Below are 22,132 nucleotides of genomic sequence, written 5' to 3'. Positions count from 1 at the left end.
GTCACCATAAAGTCCCTCCTCCCCATCTCCTGGCACATCATTTCCTTGCACGTTCCTGGCACAAGGAGGAATGTTATGGTGGCCAGGTAAGGTTTTATTTTTAACTTTTTAGGGGTAAATTTTGGGTTTGGGAGGAGGGGGTGGGCATCCTCTTGGTTTTTCAGGCTCCTGGAACACAAAAACCCAAGATGGCCACACGGATTGGGCCTGGGAATTGCATGATGCGGTCCCTGGTTCCACACCTGGAAAGACATGGATCTTACCAGGTGTTTAATTAATTTGGAACAAAGCAGGGGAACCTTGGTTTGGTCCAAATTAATTTGATTTTGCCAGAAGCATCGTCTGGACGTCTCAGGTAAAACCGAGACAGGTCCCACTTTTTGGCTCTGTCTGGATGGGCCTGTACACTCCTTCACCACCTCTTCAGGTCATAGGACCTGTGTAGACAATTCCAGATCCCTAACTTTCACTAAAAAGGTGTCATGGATGTACACCAAAGCCTTACATTCACTCCCTGCTGACACATCTGCTTATGCACTTTCCCTTATCAAACTAACCAATAAGATGCTCATTCCCTATTGTAAGTCTTCTAGAAAGATCAAAGTGTCTTCTTCTGACATCAGCCCTGTAGAGCTTTAAACAGATGTAAGATATGTGAGAAAGTGACCTAATCCTCCATGTAAAGCATTTCAGAGCTCTCAGTTTACTCTTTTACAGAGTCTACCCAAACACTGGGCATCACCTTCACCGTGTCAATTTGGCATGGCAATATGACCCACCTTCCCTGAATGGGATGAAAATCATGCAGAGCCTGTAAATTCCCTTGAGTAATCCCAAGTGCTCTCCATCAAGGAAAATGAGTAAACATTAAGAGGAATCAAATGAGGCACATGAAGGGACAGGCAGGCCTTACATTGCCTACCATCCTGCCTCCCTCATGTACTATGTTCCATCACCCAGAACCACATGCAAACTTCCTGATCTCTGATCATGGCAGCCACCAAAATCATGCCCTCCCCAGAACATCAGGCACAAGTGCCTCCTTGTTATTACCCATCAGGCTTTAGTATCAGGAACTTGACTTGCACAGAAAATGAATGATAAAGTGGAAGAAACTCAAAACCATGAGAGTTTGGGAGAATGTACAGAACTAGGGTCTTTCCCCACCAAATAATTCAAACTTTTCAAGACTAACAATTTTAGAAGGGGAACAAAGCCCATTCAGCTTTTGGTGTCACTTTTTTCCCTCCCCACAAATCACAACCTATCCTCTTATTTTTTTTATTTGCTTAGGAGTACATAAGACTAGAACTTACCATTTAAATCTTTAAAACCAACTGCAAAATTAAATCCATCATTAGATTCTTTTCTAGTTGGAGGTGGGACAGTTTCCATGCCCAGACTCTGATAAAGGGAAAAAGAAAAAGAAACTGGTATGTGCCACAGTCCTGATTTTGAGCACTGAGCCCACAAATGCTTTTTGTTCAAATCCATAAATAAGTGAAATACAATTGAGCATTTTACACATTTTCTGATCTCTGTTTTATGGAAAATCTATGGGGAGGAATTCAAATAGGTGAAGTGGGGGGGGGGGGCTATTTGTAAAAATGGTTGCACACTGTATTAAAGCCATTGCACTGGAAGGTGTTAGAAGGCCCTTTCCCTGTATTAATCACTTTCTTCAAAGTCCCAGTATGACAAGAAGTAATTTGAGACAGACAAATTTTGACTGAGAAAATGGCAGAGAGAGGTGGATTATGGTCTCTCTTCTAGTTTGGGATCCTTTGAAGCTCCTTTGAAAGAAAGAAAAAATAATATGATGTCAAGTTTTTACTGCAGGGTGATAAGTACTTTATTTATCAAAGGTATAAAGCCCCCAGTGGAGCAGTGGATTAAACCCTTGTGCCAGCAAGGCTGCTGACCTAAAGGTCGGCATTTTGAATCCAGGGAGCGGGGAGAGCTCCTGTCTGTCAGCTCCAGCTTCTCAGGCGGGGACATGAGAGGAGCCTCCCACAGGATGGTAAAACATCCAGGCGTCCCCTGGGCAATGCCCTTGGAGATGGCCAATTCTCTCACAGCAGAAGCGACTTGCAGTTTCTCAAGTCACTCCTCGCACGAAAAAAAAATCAAATTTATATCCCCTTTCCTCCAAAAAGTGCTCAAGGAAGCTAACAACAATAAAATCAAAGAAAACACAAGCAACTAAAACATATTTCAAAATACATCAACAAAAGAAAAATGAAACACCACAGTCTAATTAAAAGTCTCTTCCAGAGCAACTTTGGTGAGTTTCCAAAGGCCTGTCTAAATGAAGAGCTGAAGAGATGACAGGGAGAAGACAGGTCTAATTTTTATTGGCAGAATGTTACATAGCCTTTTAAATTAAAACCATCTTGCTGTCTATAATCCTCATAGAATTAAAACATATCATAGAAAGTATTGGGTAAAAGGAGTGGATTTTCCAATCAAGAAAATGGGTAGAAGTTCCTCGTCTTTCAAAATTATTTCTCATTTACCTTTTCTCTTTATCAAAATTTCATAGATTTTCCCAGGCTAAAAATAAAAAATGGTAGTTGGTAAGAAATACCACTTCCTCTTCAAAATTAACACTTAGGGGAATGAGGAAATGGGTGCGATCTTATTTTTGATCTATGAAAGGAAACAAAATGTACATAGCCAACAAAGGTGTAAGATCATCTCAGAAGAACTTACTATGGACCATTTCAAACGAATGGCTTTAAGATAATAATGTTGTGCCCAGATGATTTTAAATTAAATTAAACTGGTCAGTTGGATAGCATTTGCTTGGCACTGTTCAATGCAATACTATTTAAATGTGTTGTTGTATGTTGGTCCTCTTTGTCACTGTATCACTAGAGCATCTGGATTAGAGTCAGCAACTATGCCTATAAGGCTACATGCAGCTCTTGGCCTATTTTCACAAATCCTTTGCACATAAATGATCCAGTCCTTTGAAAGAGCCACCTATTTTTTCCCTGGCTACCCTCTTTGCAAGGAGAAAAGAGGAGAAGAAGGCAGACAGAAGTAGCATCAAGAGGAAAATGTGCCTTGTCCATATCTAGCTGCAACCCAGATTTCTACAAATATGTGGTCCCCAATGATGAATTCCAAGGGAATGCTTGAAAAATGTTGCCCATCCCAAGCTAGATACAGATTCAATGTGATGGCTGTGGCCAATCATACCATGAATATGCTTGAGAGTGACAGCAATATTGTTGCTACATATGCTATCCCTCCGAATGCTCTACGCTGATTCAGGCAACAGCCGCAAGGTGTAAAACAGGCATGGGCAAACTCTGGCCCTCTGGGAGTTTTGGACTACAACTCCCACAATTCCTAACAGCCAGTAGGCTGTTAGGAATTGTGGGAGTTGAAGTCCAAAACACCCAGAGGGCCAGAGTTTGCCCACACCTGGTGTAGAAACACACACTGGCTCAGGTTTGTGCATTGCTCCACATGCACAATTCCTCCTATCCTCCAACATCTGTCTATTATGAAGGGTGCATCTACACCAGATGTGGGGGGAAATGATCTCTCCAGGTATTTTGGAATTCAACTCCCTGGCTGTTAGGAATTGTGGGAGTTGAAGTCCAAAACACTTGGAGGGCTGAAGTTTGCCCATGCCTGATCTACACTGCAGAACGAATGCAAACTGTATCAATTCTACAACTCAGTCCACATAGAAAAAGATTCTCCCTAAGTTTTGGACTATTCTGTTTTTAATTCCATTTACAAGTTGGGTCTAAAGCAGTAAGTGACAGATAATAATATTCAAAAGATGGGGGGAAAGGTTTGAACAAAAACAGGAAATGATAGACTAACTCCCTTCCTAAGTATAAGAGACATTTTCATATTTTGCTTCAGGTGAAAAGGTTTGAAAAACATACTGTTTGTGCTGAGGTGGTTTACTCTAGAGTCTAAATGCAATCATTGCACAGGCAACGTGAAAGCATCAAATGAGTGCCAATCTTTGTACACTACAATTAATTTCTGATGCTTATTAAATAAAGAGGAAATGAGGAACACAGCAAACAAGATTCTCTCTCTTCTTTCTTTCAGTTATGAAGACATACTTTACCTGGGTCAGCAAATCCATTTCCCCTAATAGGTTGCTGAACATCTGATCTATATCATCACATGCTTCCTCCATCTGAAAAGCAAAAATCAGACATGGGTGAGAATGCTCCATTCCATTGTTTACAAAGAACACAGCAAGCATTTCTGCAACAGAAAGGGACACCGTATTAAAGGGGCTCTCAAACTTTTTCAGCTGCAGAGCCCTTTTTTGAAGCAAAAGTTTCTCATGAAGCTAGAAGAAATGTTATATATACATTATATATCCAACTTGGGCAAACTTTTGGACACAGGGGCTGCACTACATTTTAAAATTTGACCGACATCCCAGGTGAGTGGCAGATGGACGGAGAGTGTTTGTGCGAACTAATCGAAGAAGAAAAAATGAACAAATTCCTGTGCACACTACACATATCTTATTTGAAGTGCAGAAAGAAAGAAAGAACAATACAATATTTAAAATGAAGAGCAATTTTAACCAACAGAAACTTAACAATGTATTGTCGAAGGCTTTCATGGCTGGAATCACTAGGTTCTTGTAGGTTTTTTCGGGCTATCAGGCCATGTTCTAGAGGCATTTCTCCTGACGTTTCGCCTGCATCTATGGCAAGCATCCTCAGAGGTAGTGAGTTTTAAAACTACCTCTGAGGATGCTTGCCATAGATGCAGGCGAAACGTCAGGAGAAATGCCTCTAGAACATGGCCCGATAGCCCGAAAAAACCTACAAGAACCTAGAAACTTAACAATATTTCAGTAAAAGACCCCAGGGGTCATCCAGTCCAACCCTGTTCCGTCATGTAGTAAAAACACAATCAAAGCACTCCCAACAGATGGCCATCCAGCCTTTGTAATAATTAATAATGATGATGATGATGATAATAATAATAATAATAATAATAGGGCATAGGTAAAGGGGTCTGGATGGTGTGGTGGCAAAGGGAAAGGGTCTGGGCAGTAATGAGGTGAAGGGAAAGGGTTTTGGATGGAATTGAAGTGAAAAGGAACTGGACAGGGTGGAGATAAAGGGAAATGGGACTTTATGGCAAGAGGGCAATTTTAGCAGCAGGAGCTTCAGCAGCGGAAGCTTCTGGCCAAGCATGGCTGGAGGAGGGGAAGTGAAGCATGGAGCCCTCAATTTGCTTTGCAGAGTCCTAAGAGCTCCGCAGAGCAGAGTTTGGGAACTACTGCTATATTGTATTTAATACTAACTCTTCCTTTCTCCTTTCTGCATTGGTACCAGGTGAAGTCACATTTAGAGTAAACCTATTGAAGTTGATGGGATTTAAATGATGAACAACTTGAGTCTACCCCAAATACCAAGTAATGAACTATTTCATTTTTAAAAAAAATATTTGGGAAACTTTCTTCGAAGTGGTCCAATGATCAGCTAGGATGACCTTTTCATTTTCTGAAGAAACAATATCATAGTCTTGAGTTAGACCTCAAATCTAACTCAAGTAAATTAAAAGCTCTTATTTATTCTTCCAAAACATGGCTATTCTTTGAAAAACAGTATCTTGAGAATCTCTACTGAGTCATTTCTGACTCTTCGTGACCACATGGACTAGCCCACGCCAGAGCTCCCTGTCAGCTGTCCCCCCCCCCCCCCCGCTCCTTCAAGATCAAGCCAGTCACTTCAAGGATACCATCCATCCATTTTGCCCTTGATCAGCCCCTCTTTCTTTTTCCTCCCATTTTCCCCAGCATCATTATCTTCTCCAAGCTTTCCTGTCTTCTCATTATGTGGCCAAAGTACTTCATCTTTTCCTCCAGTGAAAAGTTGGGCATTATTTAACCTCTACTACAAATCTACAAAGAATTGAAACTTTATAATAATCTGACTACCATCTTGATCAGGACTGAAATTTTAACAGGATTTACTTGAACTGAATGGCGGTCACAAGACTGACGACAAAGTACTAGATACTTGGGAAGATATGACCACTGAACTTATTGGCCATGATTCATTAGCCTGGTCACATGAATTGGTCATGGATGAATTTAACATGTTATGGTGGCATATGAAGATAACTTTCAAGTCAGGCAATTAACTATTGCCAGGTCTGTTCAACTTTAAGCAAGGCTACTTCTCAGAATAACAGTCATCATTTTTTCAACTATTTCTGTCCACAGTTAATATCCAGGATATTTTGTTACTAGTAGAATGGAATAATTTGAACTTCAAAAGGATCTGTTTTTTATCCTGAAGCTGTCTGGAAATTTCTGAACCAAAACACACAAATGAAGAAAAGCTGACAAATGCAATGATGCTACGTAATGTGAGAAATACAACCAAATTAATATGCAGAAAAGGGTGAACAGATGAGTCGAATAGCTTCCAGCAGGAAAGACAAACAGCAAACCTTTAGACTCGTAACTAAGACATTATAAAGAAAGTATATACCAACCACATGATTATGAAGGGGAAGAAACAAGTCATAATTCTGATACTTCTTACATGTGGAAATGAATCATTCCAGGGAAAAATGGAAATGGAATAGCAGAAAAATGGTTAAATTCATCCCAGATTTTTTCTTCTCATTCTGTCTGGAGAAAATTGCCTAACAAGTGATCAATGTTCAATGTTGTGAGATCAGATCTAAAAGCAGCATTGTGTTATTGACTACCAGACTTATTAATGTGTGTGTGTGTGTGTTATCCCTACCAGACTTATTATCCCTACAAGACTTACTCATGTGTGTGTGCAGAAACCAACAGCACTCTCTCTCTCTCTCTCTCTCTCTCTCTCTCTCTCTCTCTCTCTCACACACACACACACAGAGTTAATATTCATAATTAATTATCTAGGTATTTATAAAGTGTGGTTAAGTTGGTTTAAAAGAAGAGATATAAACATAAGCCAAAATCCACTTTGGAAGTAAGTATCTTTGAACTCAATTGAATTTCTAAACAAATAAAATCAGAACTTGGTCCTTAGAATTAGTTCATGTGGCAAGAAAAATCTCACAAATGATGAAAAGTGACTGCTTATTCCACATTCTGCCATAGTAAATGTCAGTTATTTCTCTCTCTTGCTCTCAGTATTTTAACCTATTGCCAATCACGGAGAAAAATTAACCAAGCTCAGAATTAATAGATAGAAAAATGGTCCATTCTCTTCTGGAAAGCAATAGCTCCAGTCATGAGTTTATGGCTGATATCCACGCAATTGAGAAATGCCTGCAATATTCCAGGATACCCCACAAGGCTCTGAATGCTATAAATGAACAATTGCAATGCAGTATGTTACTGACACATGGAAGAGATCAGTGATCTGAGCAGATATGGTAATTGCTAGGGAAAGAAATGAGCAAGAAGGCCCCTTAGGCATATAGCTTAGTAAGATGTCATTTAGACTGGTTCATATTTATGAGATAAAGATGAGGTTAATATCAATTGGGCAGCTCTATTCAATGAGGCTGGTTTCACTTGAGCAACAAAAATGAATGCACGACTGCTGATGAAGTGGCATTCTTCCATTGCCAGCTGTGGTGAAGCTTTCCGGCAAAATCCACTAACACTTGCACATTATCAGAAAAATGCATAGCACTTTGTCTAGGACACTGATTGGGAAATAGATGGGATCCTTTGGCCAATTCCCTCTCAGCCTTCCAGAAAACACCTCACACAGCAAACCAAATGGTGCGATTTAGTAAATGCTCGCAGGCCACTGCCTTCTGCTTATCAGCACCATGGATGAGTTCAAATCCTTCTGCTTAAGCAAATCCTGAATTCCTGTATGATCAAAATTGTTCCTGCCTCACATTTCAGGTTACTGAGGGTGCTGATAACTGATGACATGCAATTCAATGCCCCATTGTATTAATGCAGCAGTAACACAATGTAATTGCATTACATTGTGCAACACTCTATATCTGTAATATGAACTGTCACTTTTAATACACCTAAGCTTGGCATTAATTTCTTTTCTAATTTTTTTTTCAATGTAATATCACATATTTGCACTATAGGAGATAGTCTGATCTGTATCTCAAATTGCACAAATGTCTCCTCTGTCTAAACTGTGCTAAACACAGTTATCGAATCATTATACAAACAAGATATGTTCTGTAGGTTTCTTAAATTTAATTTGTTTGTAAGTCGGAACAGGTACAAGTGTAACTCCAGCCATATATATGTGTGTGTAGAGTCTTGCTTTTCCAACCTTCACTCATTCAATGTTCTGCATTATCCAACGCAGTCTGCTTCCTACCCGGATCCACAGCTGTTTCAACATCTTGTGATGTTTTGGTGCTAAATTAGTAAATACAGTAATTACTACATAACGTTAACACGTATTGAACTGCTTTTTCTGTCAAATTGTTGTAAAACATGATGGTTTGGTGCTTAATTTGTAAAATCATAACACAATTTGACGTTTAATAGGCTTTTCCTTAATTCCTCCTTATTATATAACATCTTAGCTTAGCCAGTGTTCTGCTAGCCTGTTTATGTTGGATAAGCAAGACTCTACTGTATATACATGCGTATACAGTAGAGTCTCAGATAGCAGAAACTCTTTGGATAGCATAGGGAAGAGTTAACACGCCCCTGTGGTGCTTGTTTTGCTGTTTGTGCCCCTATTCAGAAGATTTCACCTCACTTTCTGTCCCTGTGAGAATTGGATTTTGAAAAAAAAAATGGCTTATTGTAGAAAAAAGGATTTGAGAGAAAGCATCAGTGGCGACACCTTTTCCCCATAATAATATATCTTCCAGGAGTGAATTTCTGTTGTCTTCCTGTTGTCTTACTCCTGTTCTTAACTGTGAGTTATTTGTAAGTGGGATATTTGTAACCATATAACAACATAGTATAAACAATCAGATTGTTTCTCATGAGGAATGTACAATGAGCATTTCAAAATTCTTTCAGAAAGAACATGCCACTCACCCCAATAATACATTACTGGGAGAAAATCGTCATGCTTTAAACACAGGATGAAATAGACTAGCATTTTAACTTAACTGTAAGTCCAGTGCTATTCCGTATACCAAAAAAAATGACAGACAAGTCTTCCCTATCATACCTCATTGGCTTAGAATGTATGTAGGAAACTCAGAAGGATTCTTCTCGAATGCTATTTTATAATTTAGTAAGTGGTAAGAGAAATGTGTGAGAGAAACCTTATTTCCTTTGTTTTAGCATTCACTGCATTCACTCTAAAACAAACAAACAAACCAGAAATTTGCAATCTTACCAACAAACAGATAGGCTATCCGCAACTGTAATTCCTGACATCCACAACTGATTAGTGTGAAATCAAATAAAAAATTCCCTTCAGGCAAGATGGATTTATAGGTATCCAAAGATTATTCTTTATGCTAAACAGCAACAAGAGCTCAGATGCGTATTTCTAATTGGGAAATTTGTTAACATGGCTATTTCCTTACTTAGTTCGGTGTTGTGTATTGTTGTTCTATAAGACTCACATTGTGGGGGCCATATTCCACAATAAGAATTGGGATAAGTGTGCAGCACTGGAACCGTAAAGCAGTAGGATGGAAATGTAGAGACAGATTTCTTGCACCAAGCAGTAGTAAGATGGGAACATAGTTGTGAGCTTGGTAGAAGACAAGGTGGCAGATCAAAAGTAATTTGGCACTGCATCACATGGCAGAAAGCAGGGGAACAGAAGGCATTTTTCCACTAGTGCCCATGCTATGAAGTTGGAGAGATATGCCATGCATCTGACCCTAGAGTCAAAAGTATCCATCAAGAACAATTGTGGAGTCAAGCTCCTGAGTATTTAGACTGTGGGAGACAACAGGAAGAGTCAAAACAATGCTCTTATTGCCCAGCATGAGTATTGCTGTATGAGCTCTCGGAATCCTTGCCTGATATAACAGGCATTGGCTCCATTAGAAAGAGTGGAAATCTGCTTCACAGCACTGAGCAACACAATTAGCACAATCCCACTGGTCTATTATGCATTTACTGACAGACTCACAGCTTGTAATCTAGATGGGTCCAGTTTCTACCCTTAACGTACCCAGTATTTTCTAATTTGGAAAGTAACAAAACAAAGAACTAGAAAGCACGTAATAATTACTAGACATGTGCATTCGGTGTAAATCTTGTCCCGTTTCATGTCCCGGCTTTCGTTGGGGGCCCCGATCCATTTTTTTTGTAAGTAACATGAAATTGGGAGGGTTGTTTGTGGTTCTTTTGTTTCAGGGCCCGAAAATTGGACCATTAGGGGAGAGGGGGCTCCCCAGCCACTGGCTCCCCTTCCCGGCATTCGTTCTTCTTACCTGGTACCCACTGTTTCTACTCTAGAGTAAGAGGTGCTTGGCTGTAGGCACTGGCAGACACGCACACTTTCCGAGCCTGCCTGCATGCCCTGTCACACATGCACTTTTCTTGGAAAGAGAGTGTGTGTGTGGCGGGGCATGCAGGAAGGCCCGGAAAGTGTGCGCGCCTGCCAGTCCCTGCAGCCGAGCGCTTCTTACTCTAGAGTAAGAGGCACTCGGTTGCAGTCACGCTCCAGGTCTGCTTGCACAACCCATCATACATGCCCTGCCACACTCTCCGAGAGTGCGTGTATGGTGGGGCGTGTTGGCATGCATAGAGCGTGCTTGCAGCCAAGCTCCAGGTCTGCCTGCCTGCACGCCCTGCCACACATGCACTCTCTTTCCAAGGCAAGGAGGTAACTTCAGATGCACACAAAAGCAGGCTTTCCTGTTGAGCAAATTTTCATGTGGGGAGGGGAAAAGAAAGACATGAAAGGAACAGTAGAAATGGTAGGAATGAATTTTGTACGCATGTCTAATATCAGTAAAAGAACAAAAGGAATATACATGCTACTTTAAAAAAAAGTCCAACTTGTTTGAACCTGACCACAAATTGTTCCTCTTCAAATGCCTCCTTTCATTTAATACATTCGGTAGTTACTTTCTTGTATAAAGTCTGCATATCACAACTTCAGAAATTTCTGAAAAAAGCCCCTGAGAGAATTCAAAATCTGAGAAATGCTTAATGTACATTACTAGAAACTGCAGTTTCACAAGTGAAAACTAAAACCTGGACACATAACAAACTTCAAAAATGTGAAGAAAAAAACCAAATGAATGATTTTATTAATGCAACAGGCAGAAATGTTTAAAAAGAGGAAGTGTTATCTGCCAACTTTATCTCAGAGACTCGGGTTCCTGCCTATTAGTAACTGGAAGTTGAAATCTTAGAGCAATTCTTTACCCAATTATATGGACCCTTGGATTTGTAGTTTGATGAGGCACCAGCACACTTTAGTTAATAAAAACAAAACAAAGACCTTGTAAAACTATGACCCCTGGGATTTGACAATACTGAGCCACAGGATTCTATTGTAGTTGTAGTTATACAACAGGCAAGATAAACTGCAACTACCGCCAAAGTTCCTCCCCGAGCATGAGTGAACAGCAAAATAGAGATAAAATGGGAAGACACATATTCCTAGCTACCACAAATATGGTAAAGGAGCATTATGTACACTTTTGATAATACTTAAGACAAATTAAGAAACATTACAATATTTTTGAAATGCTCTTTTGCATGCATAGGACAATGAAAGGAAATTTACCCATAGGAATCAACAACTGTATGGAAGATACCATTCCCGTTTTAATGTACAGTCAGTTCCCAAGTTACAAACATCCAACTTAAAAGTGACTCATAGTTAAGAACAGGGATGAGACAACAGGAAGTAAGAGAAATCTACCCCTTGGAAGGGAAATTTACTCCTGAAAGAGTTATCATGGGGAAAAGGGGTCTCCACCGAAGCTTTTTTTCAAATCCTTGTTTCCATAACAAGTCATATTTTTCAAAATCCAATTATCACAGGGATAGTAAGTGAGGTGAAATCTTTTGAACAGGGGCACAGATAGCAAAACAAGCACCACAGAGTGTTAACCCTTCCTTATCCAATTCAAAGCTTTTATGTCTGTCTGTCTGTCTGTTTGTCTATCTATCTATCTATCTATCTGGAGTCACACTTAAAAATGTACTTGTTCTGACTTACATACAAATTTAACTTAAAATCAGACCTACAGAACCTATCTTGTTCATAAATTGGAGACTGTTTGTAGCCCGAAACCATACAAGCCGAATGCACAGAGGTGGGAAGAGGATTAATACATATTCATTGTCCTCGTTCCTGGCTTCCACAGGTTCGTAGACTGTTGTAGTAGTCCTTTGCCATCTAAACAGGGTGCAAATGAGCAAAGAGTCTACACATTATTTCCTCTTAATTTTTATTGCTATCTAAAGAGCTACTGTTAATTCTAGAATACTTTCTATTCCAACTCTGATTGATTTGTTGTGTCTGTTGTTAAGCCCAAGTTGATAGACAATAAACAGTTACCTCCTCAAGATACAGAGCTATCTTTTCAGAGAAATCTTCTATCCACCATCTCACCCTTAGCTCGTCATGTAAAGACACCACAATTTCATTCCAAGATGTTTATCTTCTCTCTAATGCAAAAGTTCACGTAACGGTGGCTTAACCATTAAAAAGTTACGGCTTTTCCTCCAATTGCTAAATAGGATCCTTCCACACCCCTCATGAAGCTTTCTGGATCAAGGGTTAGCTCACTGTTCTCAATAGTGCTCCAGTGAGAACCTTCCTTCGTACACCTTGAAAATGACAATTTATTTTCCACTATGACCTGGCAACACATCTATCTTGAAATACAGACTTTGGGCCCTTCCACACAGCCCTATATCCCAGAATATCAAGGCACAATATCTGTTTTGAGCTGGGTTATTTGAGACCACACTCAGATAATGTGGGATTTTCTGCCTTGATATTCTGGGATATAGGACTGTATGGAAGGGCCCTTAGTGGGTGCCTCTTATGTCTGATGGGAGAACAGAAGTAAACTGCATTGGTACATTCCCGGCATGGAAATCTGTTGACTAGGGACATTCACTGGCAGCTAAGAACCACAAGAGCTGAATATTAGTTTCACTATAAACAGAAGTACTTGAATCTATTATACGGGCGGTTTCAATTTAAGTATATAACAACACTGGGTCATTGAATACAATCGCTTTTGCCACTTTTTCCTCCTTCGGCATGTATTTGGCTACAATGGTACACTATACAAACAAGAACATGGTGGATTGGACACCTTACAGAGGCGTTAACAACCCTAACACACTGTTGCAACTCAGAGTAAGCTTCACCTTGCTTCCAAATACCACCACACAAGAGCTGTAGTTTTATAGTTTATTGAGGAAAAAATCCAAGTCAAAATAAAAAATAAGCATTGCAAACTTCCAAAGATTAAGGTTAAATGCAGAATATAGTTCCAAAGATCTTCAGGTAAAAGCAGGAGACACAATCCTATTGGTAAAGTTCAAACCAGAGTCCCAGGTACAAGCAATGAAACAATTGCCCCACGAATCACAAAGCAAGAAATCCCAAGCGTACTGCTTTCCAGGCTAAGGTTATTCCATGAAACTTTCAGGCTAGTAAGCTACATTGAACTGACGCTTTCTCCGGGTTTGCAAGAAGCCTAAATACCTTTCTAACATGAAAACATTAGGCTCTCATCATCATAAAAGCATTGCGATGACCTTTCACCGAGCTGGCTTCTCGTCTGCCGGCCAGACAAGAACTCCGCCTGACCCTCAGATCAAGACGAGCTTGCCAGGTCAAGTCACTATCTACACTTTCGGTATCGGCGTGGGAAGGCACCTGCTCGCTATCTCCTTCGTTAAAAATCCTTTCTGCTGGGAACGGCTGTGTTGACACTGCACTGTCTGTGGGAGCCTCAGAAGCAGGCCCAGAGATTTGAGGCACAGACACAGAGCCAGGAATCTGAATCCCAGTAGGAATCTGAATCCCATCATCCTCATCATCAGAAAACATCTCAGCCACAACACACACTTTAAAATTGCCACAGAAATCAGGACACCATACATGTTTTGCAAGCAGAATGTCCCAAACTAAAACACTGACATCTCAAGTTAAAAAGGAACAGGTAAATAGGTGATCAGGTAAATAAATGATGGGGAAACCCTCTGCCTAAGAGCCTAGAGAACTACTTTGAGTGTACTAGGCTAAATGGTGCAATGGTGTATGACTGAGGGCACATTAATGATGTAGAATTGACACAGTTTGACACACTTTAACTGAGCACTATGGGATCTTTGAATGTACAGTTTGGTGAGACACCAGGATTATTTGGCAGAGACTATTTCTACAGATCTTGTAAAACGACATAGCATTAAGCAATGGCAGTTAAAGTAGCATTGACCTGCATTAATTGTACACTATAGATGCACTCAAAGTATAGACAGAGCCATGGTAAAACTCAGCGTATGGGAGTTTACATGACACATTTTTCCTTATCAGAACACATCCACACACAGCTTGGGCAGTTGAAAACATATCTAAAAACAGGGTATGTTCAATTGCACAACCCCTTTGATACATGTTACCTATTAGGGAGAAATTGTAGGCTAAGGGTAAGCTATCTGAATGCAGTCTTTCACACACACACACACACACACACAAACCTACAGTGTATAATTATAACCTACTGCATGTCCTGGGACAAGGAGCCCCTGCTTGCGAGTGCTGCCAGATGTATTTTCTGTACTCTCAATAGAGTATGAAGCTATAGAAGAAATAACGTGAAGAGATATTCAGCATATTATCTCATCATTCCCAACTCCAAATTATGTTGTATTTATTTGCTAGTTTTACTATTCATCTCATTACTATTTCCTACACTTGACCCTTTTGATGAACTAAATGCTGGTTCTGTTATTGGTTGATATGAGGCTGCATCTGTCATATCCGACTCTCTCATATATTTTGACAGTCTATACATTCTATCAGTTGACTATTTATTGATGCATTTACATTTTATGATGTTAATACTGTATAACAGAAATGAATTGTTTATTTGGACTGCTCTGTTATGTTCTGAACTGAACTAGTATTCAATTGCTCATTGTAATGATGCTTGATATAGTTGTTTTTGTATTACTATTCATGTGTTGTGGGGTCACTTAGAAAATATGGAAAAAGGGCACAAAACATGTGACCCTCCCCCATACCCCAATGGATATGTTCCTGAACTTACTGTGGAAACAAGAAATGATGAATAATAGTGAACCCTATAGAGATGAATTTCTATTAGAAGCTACCTGCAAATTTTGAGAGAAGTTCCTTCTTTTAAAAATCTAAGTCCTCCAATCTAACCCCTTGCTTCCATTAGAAGCATACACAGTTTGTTGTTGTTGTTCATTCGTTCAGTCGTTTCTGACTCTTTGTGGTCTCATGGACCAGCCCACGCCAGAGCTCCCTGACAGCCATCACCACTCCCAACTCCTTCAAGGTCAAGCCAGTCACTTCAAGGATGCCACCCATCCATCTTGCCCTTGGTCAGTCCCTCTTCCTTTTTCCTTCCATTTTCCCAGCATCATTGTCTTCTCCAAGCTTTCCTGTCTTCTCATTATATGGCCCAAATACTTCATCTTTGCCTCTACTATCCTTCCCTCCAATGAGCAGTCGGGCTTTATTTCCTGAAGTATGGACTGGTTGGATCTTCTCGCGGTCCAAGGCATTCTCAGAACTTTCCTCCAACATCACAGTTCAAAAGCATCTATCTTCCTTCACTCCCTATGGTCCAGCTCTCACATCCATAGGTGACTATGAGGAATACCATTGCTTTAACTATGTGGATCTTTGTTGCTAGTGTGATGTCTCTACTCTTCACTATTTTATTGAGATACATGGTTAGAAGCATACCATAGATCTAACAATGTATTTAGGCATCTACAAGAGACATTTTAGTCTTCTCCTGGAATATAATTTTTTTCTAGCAGCTTGTCAAGTAACCTAAAAGGCTATTCTACTCTGTTGGTGAACAATAATTTTGGAATAAAAAATTGCATTAGAATCAGAGATTGCTTCCACCCAATTCTTCCAATGTATCACCCTTCTACCTCTTTCACTGAATATTATGGAGCAGGGTGTTCCCAGATAATGTACCATGTTTTCCCACTGCTTGTTCCTACTTTTTTTTCTTTGCAGGAAAAAATATGTTAAAGATTTTGGGGTAATTCTATCTGTTTAGAATCACCCATAATTGGAAAAATATCTAGATGTCTTGTTGCTCATATTATGTTTTTCCATATTCAGAACTAGTTATGAGCAACAGTGACTTATTCAGTGGTGATCCAGACTAATGGAACAGGCAAGATTGATAAAGTTCTGAAAATATATAAGAAATGCAGTAGCCATCCAGCCAAGGAGCACATCTTTAAAGTACACAAGACATACATTGTGTACTTTATTGTTTATCTACTGTTTATGCATAGAAACGCTGTGCTTTTGGGAAAACTATAAAGAAAGTTAAAATCATGAGGAGCCCCCGGTGGCGCAATGGGTTAAACCCTTGTGCCAGCAGGACTGAAGATCAACAAGTTGGAGATTCGAATCTGGCGGGGGGGGGGGGGGTCGCAAAAGAGCTCCCTCTGTCAGCTCCAGCTCCAGCTCCAGCTCCCTATGTGGGGACATGAGAGAAACCTCTCACAAGAATGGTAAAACATCAAAACATCCAGGCGTCCCCTGGGCAATGTCCTTGCAGACAGCCAATTCTCTCACACCAGAAGAGACTTGCAGTTTCTCAACTCACTCCTGATACAAGAAAGAAAGAAGGAAAGAAAGAAAGAAAGAAAGAGGTGCTATGATCTTCATCACGACACCTCCATGTCAAGACAAATAATGGTGAATTTTTGCTGTAGAATTAATGCAGTTTGATACCATTTTAATTGCCATGACTCAATGCTATAGAACACTTGGAATTATAGTTTGGTAAGGCACTAGCACTTTTTGGTAGAAAAAGATTAAAGACTTTGTAAAACTTTGTTATCCCATAGCACTGAGCCATTAAAATTAAAGTGGATTAGAACTGCATTAATTCTACAGTCTAGATACACCATAACTTCTCTGTTTTTAAATTTCTAAAAGGTGCAGAGACTATGTCCTGAGAGAAGAGGTTGAGAATGTGGCCCTCCATATATCTTTGGACTACAAATCCTATTGTGAACAGCCCCTATTGTAGTCAAGGGTGACACCCCCCCCCCCCCCCCCGATAAAAGACAGTTTATAATCAGGGAATTTACAGTTTTGCCAAGGACAACAGGCTGGATTTTTTTTTGTGTCAAGAGCTACTTGAAAAACTGCAAGACTTCTGGTGTGAGAGAATTGGCCATTATAATAACAATTTACATTTAAATCAATAGCTAAAATATCAAATATAAACAACCAATTAAAATAACGCAAGTTCAAGTCATATGGCTTCAGTTTCAAAATGTATCAGGGCCTCGCTTGAGGAAACTACCTTGCAACTGTTCACGCACCACAAGAAATGCTTTCACTATAATATGAATAACAAGCAACACGCCCAATGTTGTATACTTCAAATAAGATGCAAGTGAAAATACTGGATGCATCTACATTGTAGAACTAATGCAGTTTGACACCACTTTAACTTCCATGGCTGAATGCGACGGAATCATGGGAGTTGGTGCCTCACCAAACTGCAACTCCCATAATTTCATAGCATTAAGCCATGGAAGTGAATATGGAGCCCTGGAGGCACAATGGAGATTCGAATCCATGGAGTGGGGTGAGCTCCCATCTGTCTGCTCCAGCTTCTCATGCAGGGACATGAGAGAAGTCTCACACAGGATGGTAAAACATCTGGGTGTTTCCTGGACAGACGGCCAATTTTCTCACACCAGAAGTGACTTGCAGTCTCTCAAGTCGCTCTGACATGAAAAAAAGGAAGTTAACATTGTAGTCTAGCATTCAAACAACTATATCATGCTGGATCCATGTCTTTTACCATCCTTATTTGAGCAAGAATTTTACTAACCCATTTCAAGAATCATATAAAGCTGTACAAGCATTCACATTCTCCACAGCTCTTTGTCAAGAAAAATAATGAAAAATGTAAAGAACACAGAAAGCTAGTGCAAGATGATTTTGTGGCATCTGAATCGACTGTCCAAATACAAATTTCAAGTTTTGTTTTGGGATACTATTTCTTTTTGCATGACCATTAGCTATTTGCCTTTACCTTTATGTTGTACTTTTCCAAAGAAAATGAATGCATGATTCACTCCCTACATGCTGCTCAAAAAGGCTCATAATCACAGGACACTTTGCTAAAGAAAAACATGTGAAAAGTCACACAGTGGCTTGTGGAAGGATTATGTGGGGTGATGGTGACGAAAATACCTCTTCTTTTACATTCAATATATTTGGAAATATAATAAAGGAAACCCTTTTCACACCCTTAAGCAAAGGGGAAGCCCATTTTAATTCTCCTTTATCATCAGATACTAGACACAATTCTTTTTATGACCCTTTTTCAAATACAGTTGGTCTTGAAATCAACTTTGTGGTTGTTCTGTGTTGCAAGAGGGTTTTGCAAATTTCTGGGCAGGAAGTTCTGCAGAGCTGGTAAACTACAGGAAGAGAAGTGAGAATACAAAATCTTTTCAGACTACCACATTTTAAAAGTCAGGCCCTTCCACACAGCCATATAAACCAGAATATGAAGGCAGATAATCCACAATATCTCATTTGAACTGGGTTATCTGAGTCCACAATGCCATATAACCCCATTCAAAGCAGATCATGTGGGATTTTATACAGCTGTGTGGAAGAGGCCTAAGTAAGTACTACAATGAGAGAAAGCTAAGGAACAGCAGGTGCAGTGGGGTGTATTTCAGATGAAGCTATCTGGCAAAGGCTATATCTGAGGGCCCTTTCACACAGCCCTATATCCCAGAATATAAAGGCAGGAAATCCCACATTATCTGAGTGTAGATAACCCAGTTCAAACCAGATATTGTGGGATTTTCTGCCTTGATATCCTGGGATATAAGGCTGTGTGGAAAGGTCCTGACTTTCCCTTACCTAAGGAAGTCCTATAAAAAGTTATGGGGTTGCCATAATTCCATGGGTCATTTGAAAGTTCATACACATACATATAAATATGTACTCACACAAGAGCAAAGATACTATAGGCTGTATTTCAGAAGGACATGTCAAAACTACCTTTGAATATCCCTTCCCTGAGAAAATAATAAGAAATCCATGGAGTTGCCATAAGTTGACAGATGAATCGAAGGCTCGTGTACATAAACATGATAGCCAAAACATTATAGACTTTATTTTAGAAGAAGGATCTGACAAAACTACCTACTGAGTTTCTCTTGCCTCAGAAAACTCTATGAAATTTATGGGATCACCGTAAGTCCACCGCCAACCTGAAGGCTCCTAACCACATGCACATGAGCCAAAGTACTCTGGGCTTCATTTCAAAGGACCTGGCCAAATCACCTTTGAGTATGAAAATGCTATGAAATCCATATGATTGCCACAAGACCACAGACAGCTTGAATACACACACACACACACAAGTAAACATATTGTTGGCTGTATTGCAGAGCAAGGACCTGAGAAAACCACCTTTGAGCATTTCTTGCCTCAGAAAACCCTACAAAATGTATGTAGCTGCCATAAGACCAGAGGCGGCTTGAATACACACACAAAAGGTATTTTGGGTGGCATTTCAGAAGAAGGCCCTCTGAGTAAACCTTGCCTCTGAAAACTCTACGAAACCCATGCGGTTGCCATAAGTCCAGGGGAGACTTGAAGACAATACACAAAAGCTAAGGTCCTGTTGACTAAATTTCAGAGGAAGAATCTGATAAAGCCACCTCTGAGTATGCCTTCTCTGAGAAATTCTATGAAATTCATGGGGTTGCCATAGGTTCATAGACTACTTGAAGGTGTGCACACACAAAAGCTAGGTGCTGTCAGCTTCCTTTCGGAGGATGCACCCCTTGCCCCAGAGAGCCCTATGGAAAGTCCTGGGGTTCCCAGGAGTCACCTTGAAGACACTGCACACACAAAAGCTAAGCTGCTGTTGTCTACATTTCCGAGGAAGACCTTGCAAAACCACATCTGAGTATCCTTTCCCTCAGAAAACCCTATGGAATGTGGCCACTTCAAGAGACTTGAAGATACACAATAGATAGGTACTGTTGGCCACATTTCATGGGAAAAATCTGGCAAAATCACCTCTGAGTATCCCTCCCTCAGAAACCCTATGAAATGTCATGGGTTGCCAGAAGTCAACAGGCAACTTGATGACACACACACCACATACACAAAAGGCTAGGTATTTTGGGTGGCGTATCCCTTGCCTCAGAAAACTCTATGAACCCAATGTGGTTGCCACAAGTCCAGGGGAGACTTGAAGAAACATACACAAAAGCTACGGTGCTGTTGACTAACCTAATAAAGCCACCTTTGAGTATACTCTCTGATAATTTCATCACACTAGAGAATGAATCCGCTTAAAATCCGGTTTCTGCCTCCTGCAGAATTCTGGGGTTTGTAGTTTAGTGAGGCTGTTAAAGGCTTCTCCTAAACTACAAACCCCAAAATTCTGCAGGAGGCAGCAACTGGATTTTAAGTGGATTCATTCTCTACTGCAAGGGTCCTTAAACTAAGGCCCAGGGGCTGGATGCGGCCCTCACTCAGGGTCAACCTAAGTCTGAAATGACTTGAAAGCACACAACAACAACAACTCTATCTCATCAGCCAAAAGCAGGCCCACACTTCTCATTGAAATACTAATAAGTTTATATTTGTTAACATTGTTCTTCATTTTAATTATTATATTGTTTTAAAGTATCTTTTGCGCTACAAATAAGATATGTGCAGTGTGCATAGGGATTCATTCATGTTTTTTTTCAAATTATAATCCGGCCCTCCAACAGTTTGAGGACCCCTGCTCTAGTGTGATGAGTTGTTGTTGTTCATTCGTTCAGTCGTCTCTGACTCTTCGTGACCTCATGGACCAGCCCACGCCAGAGCTCCCTGTCAGCCGTCACCACCCCCAGCTCCTTCAAGGTCAGTCCAGTCACTTCAAGGATGCCATCCATCCATCTTGCCCTTGGTCTGCCCCTCTTCCTTTTGCCTTCCACTTTCCCCCCGCATAATTGTCTTCTCTAGGCTTTCCTGTCTCCTCATGATGTGGCCAAAGTACTTCAACTTTGTCTCTAGTATCCTTCCCTCCAGTGAGCAGTCTGGCTTTATTTCCTGGAGGATGGACTGGTTGGATCTTCTCACAGTCCAAGGCACTCTCAGAACTTTCCTCCAACACCACAGCTCAAAAGCATCTATCTTCCTTCGCTCAGCCTTCCCTAAGGTCCAGCTCTCACATCCGTAGGTGACTACAGGGAATAGTGTGATGAGAAACCCTATGAAATTAATGAGGCTACTCTAGGTTCATAGGCTACTTGAAGGCGTGCACACACATAAACTTGGTGGCGTTGGCTACCTTTCAGAGGAAGCGCCCCTTGCCCCCAGAGAGCCCTCTGGAAAGTCTCGGGGTCTCCAGGCGTCGCCTTGAAGGCGCGCTCACAAACATTCAGCCTTCAAGCCAGGCTGTCGCAACCTGCCCGGCGCCCGCCACTTCCCTTGCGCTCTGCTTGCAAAGTTTCTGTCCCTCTCAAAAGGGAGCAGGTCCCAAAGCCCGCTCTTTTTGGCGGGGAGGAGGCTGAGGGGGGAAAGAGGGACCCCTTTCCCAAGCGCAGCCCCTTCTTGTTACCTTGCCGGCTTCACGCAGGCCGCAGGGGGCGTCTGAAACGAGGCTTCAGCCGGACTCGCGTGGCGGGGCTCCGTGGGAGGAAGCCTTGGAGGCGAGAGTGAAGAGGAGGAGGAGGAGGAGAAGCGCTTCACTAGGCGGATAAAAAGCGGGGCCGAGGCGGGGCCCACGGCTGTGTCGAAAGATCTCGGCACACAAAAAAGGGATTCCCCCTCCTTCCACTTTGCATTTTCAAATGTGGTATTTATCCAGAGCAGGGCTGGGCCAACTTGGGCCTTCCAGGTGATTTGAGTTCAATTCCCACCATTCCTAACAACCTCAGGCCCCTTCCTTTCCCCCGGCTGAGGGGAAAAAGGAAAGGCCCCGAGGCTGTTAGGAATGGTGGGAGTTGAAGTCCAAAACACCCGGA

General features: G+C 40.9%; 1 protein-coding gene across 1 annotated transcript in view; it reads right to left on the bottom strand.

Annotated features, from left to right (window-relative positions):
* The window catches only part of APBB1IP (amyloid beta precursor protein binding family B member 1 interacting protein), a 59,960-nt gene extending 38,126 nt beyond the window's left edge, over nt 1–21,834 (bottom strand). The window contains exons 1-3 of the mRNA XM_060782433.2: nt 21,727–21,834; nt 4,100–4,171; nt 1,317–1,404 (exon numbers count right to left, since the gene is read on the bottom strand). Of these exons, the coding sequence (XP_060638416.2) occupies nt 1,317–1,404; nt 4,100–4,171 (160 nt within the window). The 5' untranslated portion in view covers nt 21,727–21,834. The remainder of the gene's footprint in view (nt 1–1,316; nt 1,405–4,099; nt 4,172–21,726) is intronic.
* Between the last annotated feature and the right edge of the window lie 298 nt (nt 21,835–22,132).

The sequence above is a fragment of the Anolis sagrei genome, chromosome 6 (assembly GCF_037176765.1).
Source record: "Anolis sagrei isolate rAnoSag1 chromosome 6, rAnoSag1.mat, whole genome shotgun sequence".
Taxonomy (NCBI): Eukaryota; Metazoa; Chordata; class Lepidosauria; order Squamata; family Dactyloidae; genus Anolis; species Anolis sagrei.
This window is presented reverse-complemented; position numbering and strand designations above follow the sequence as displayed.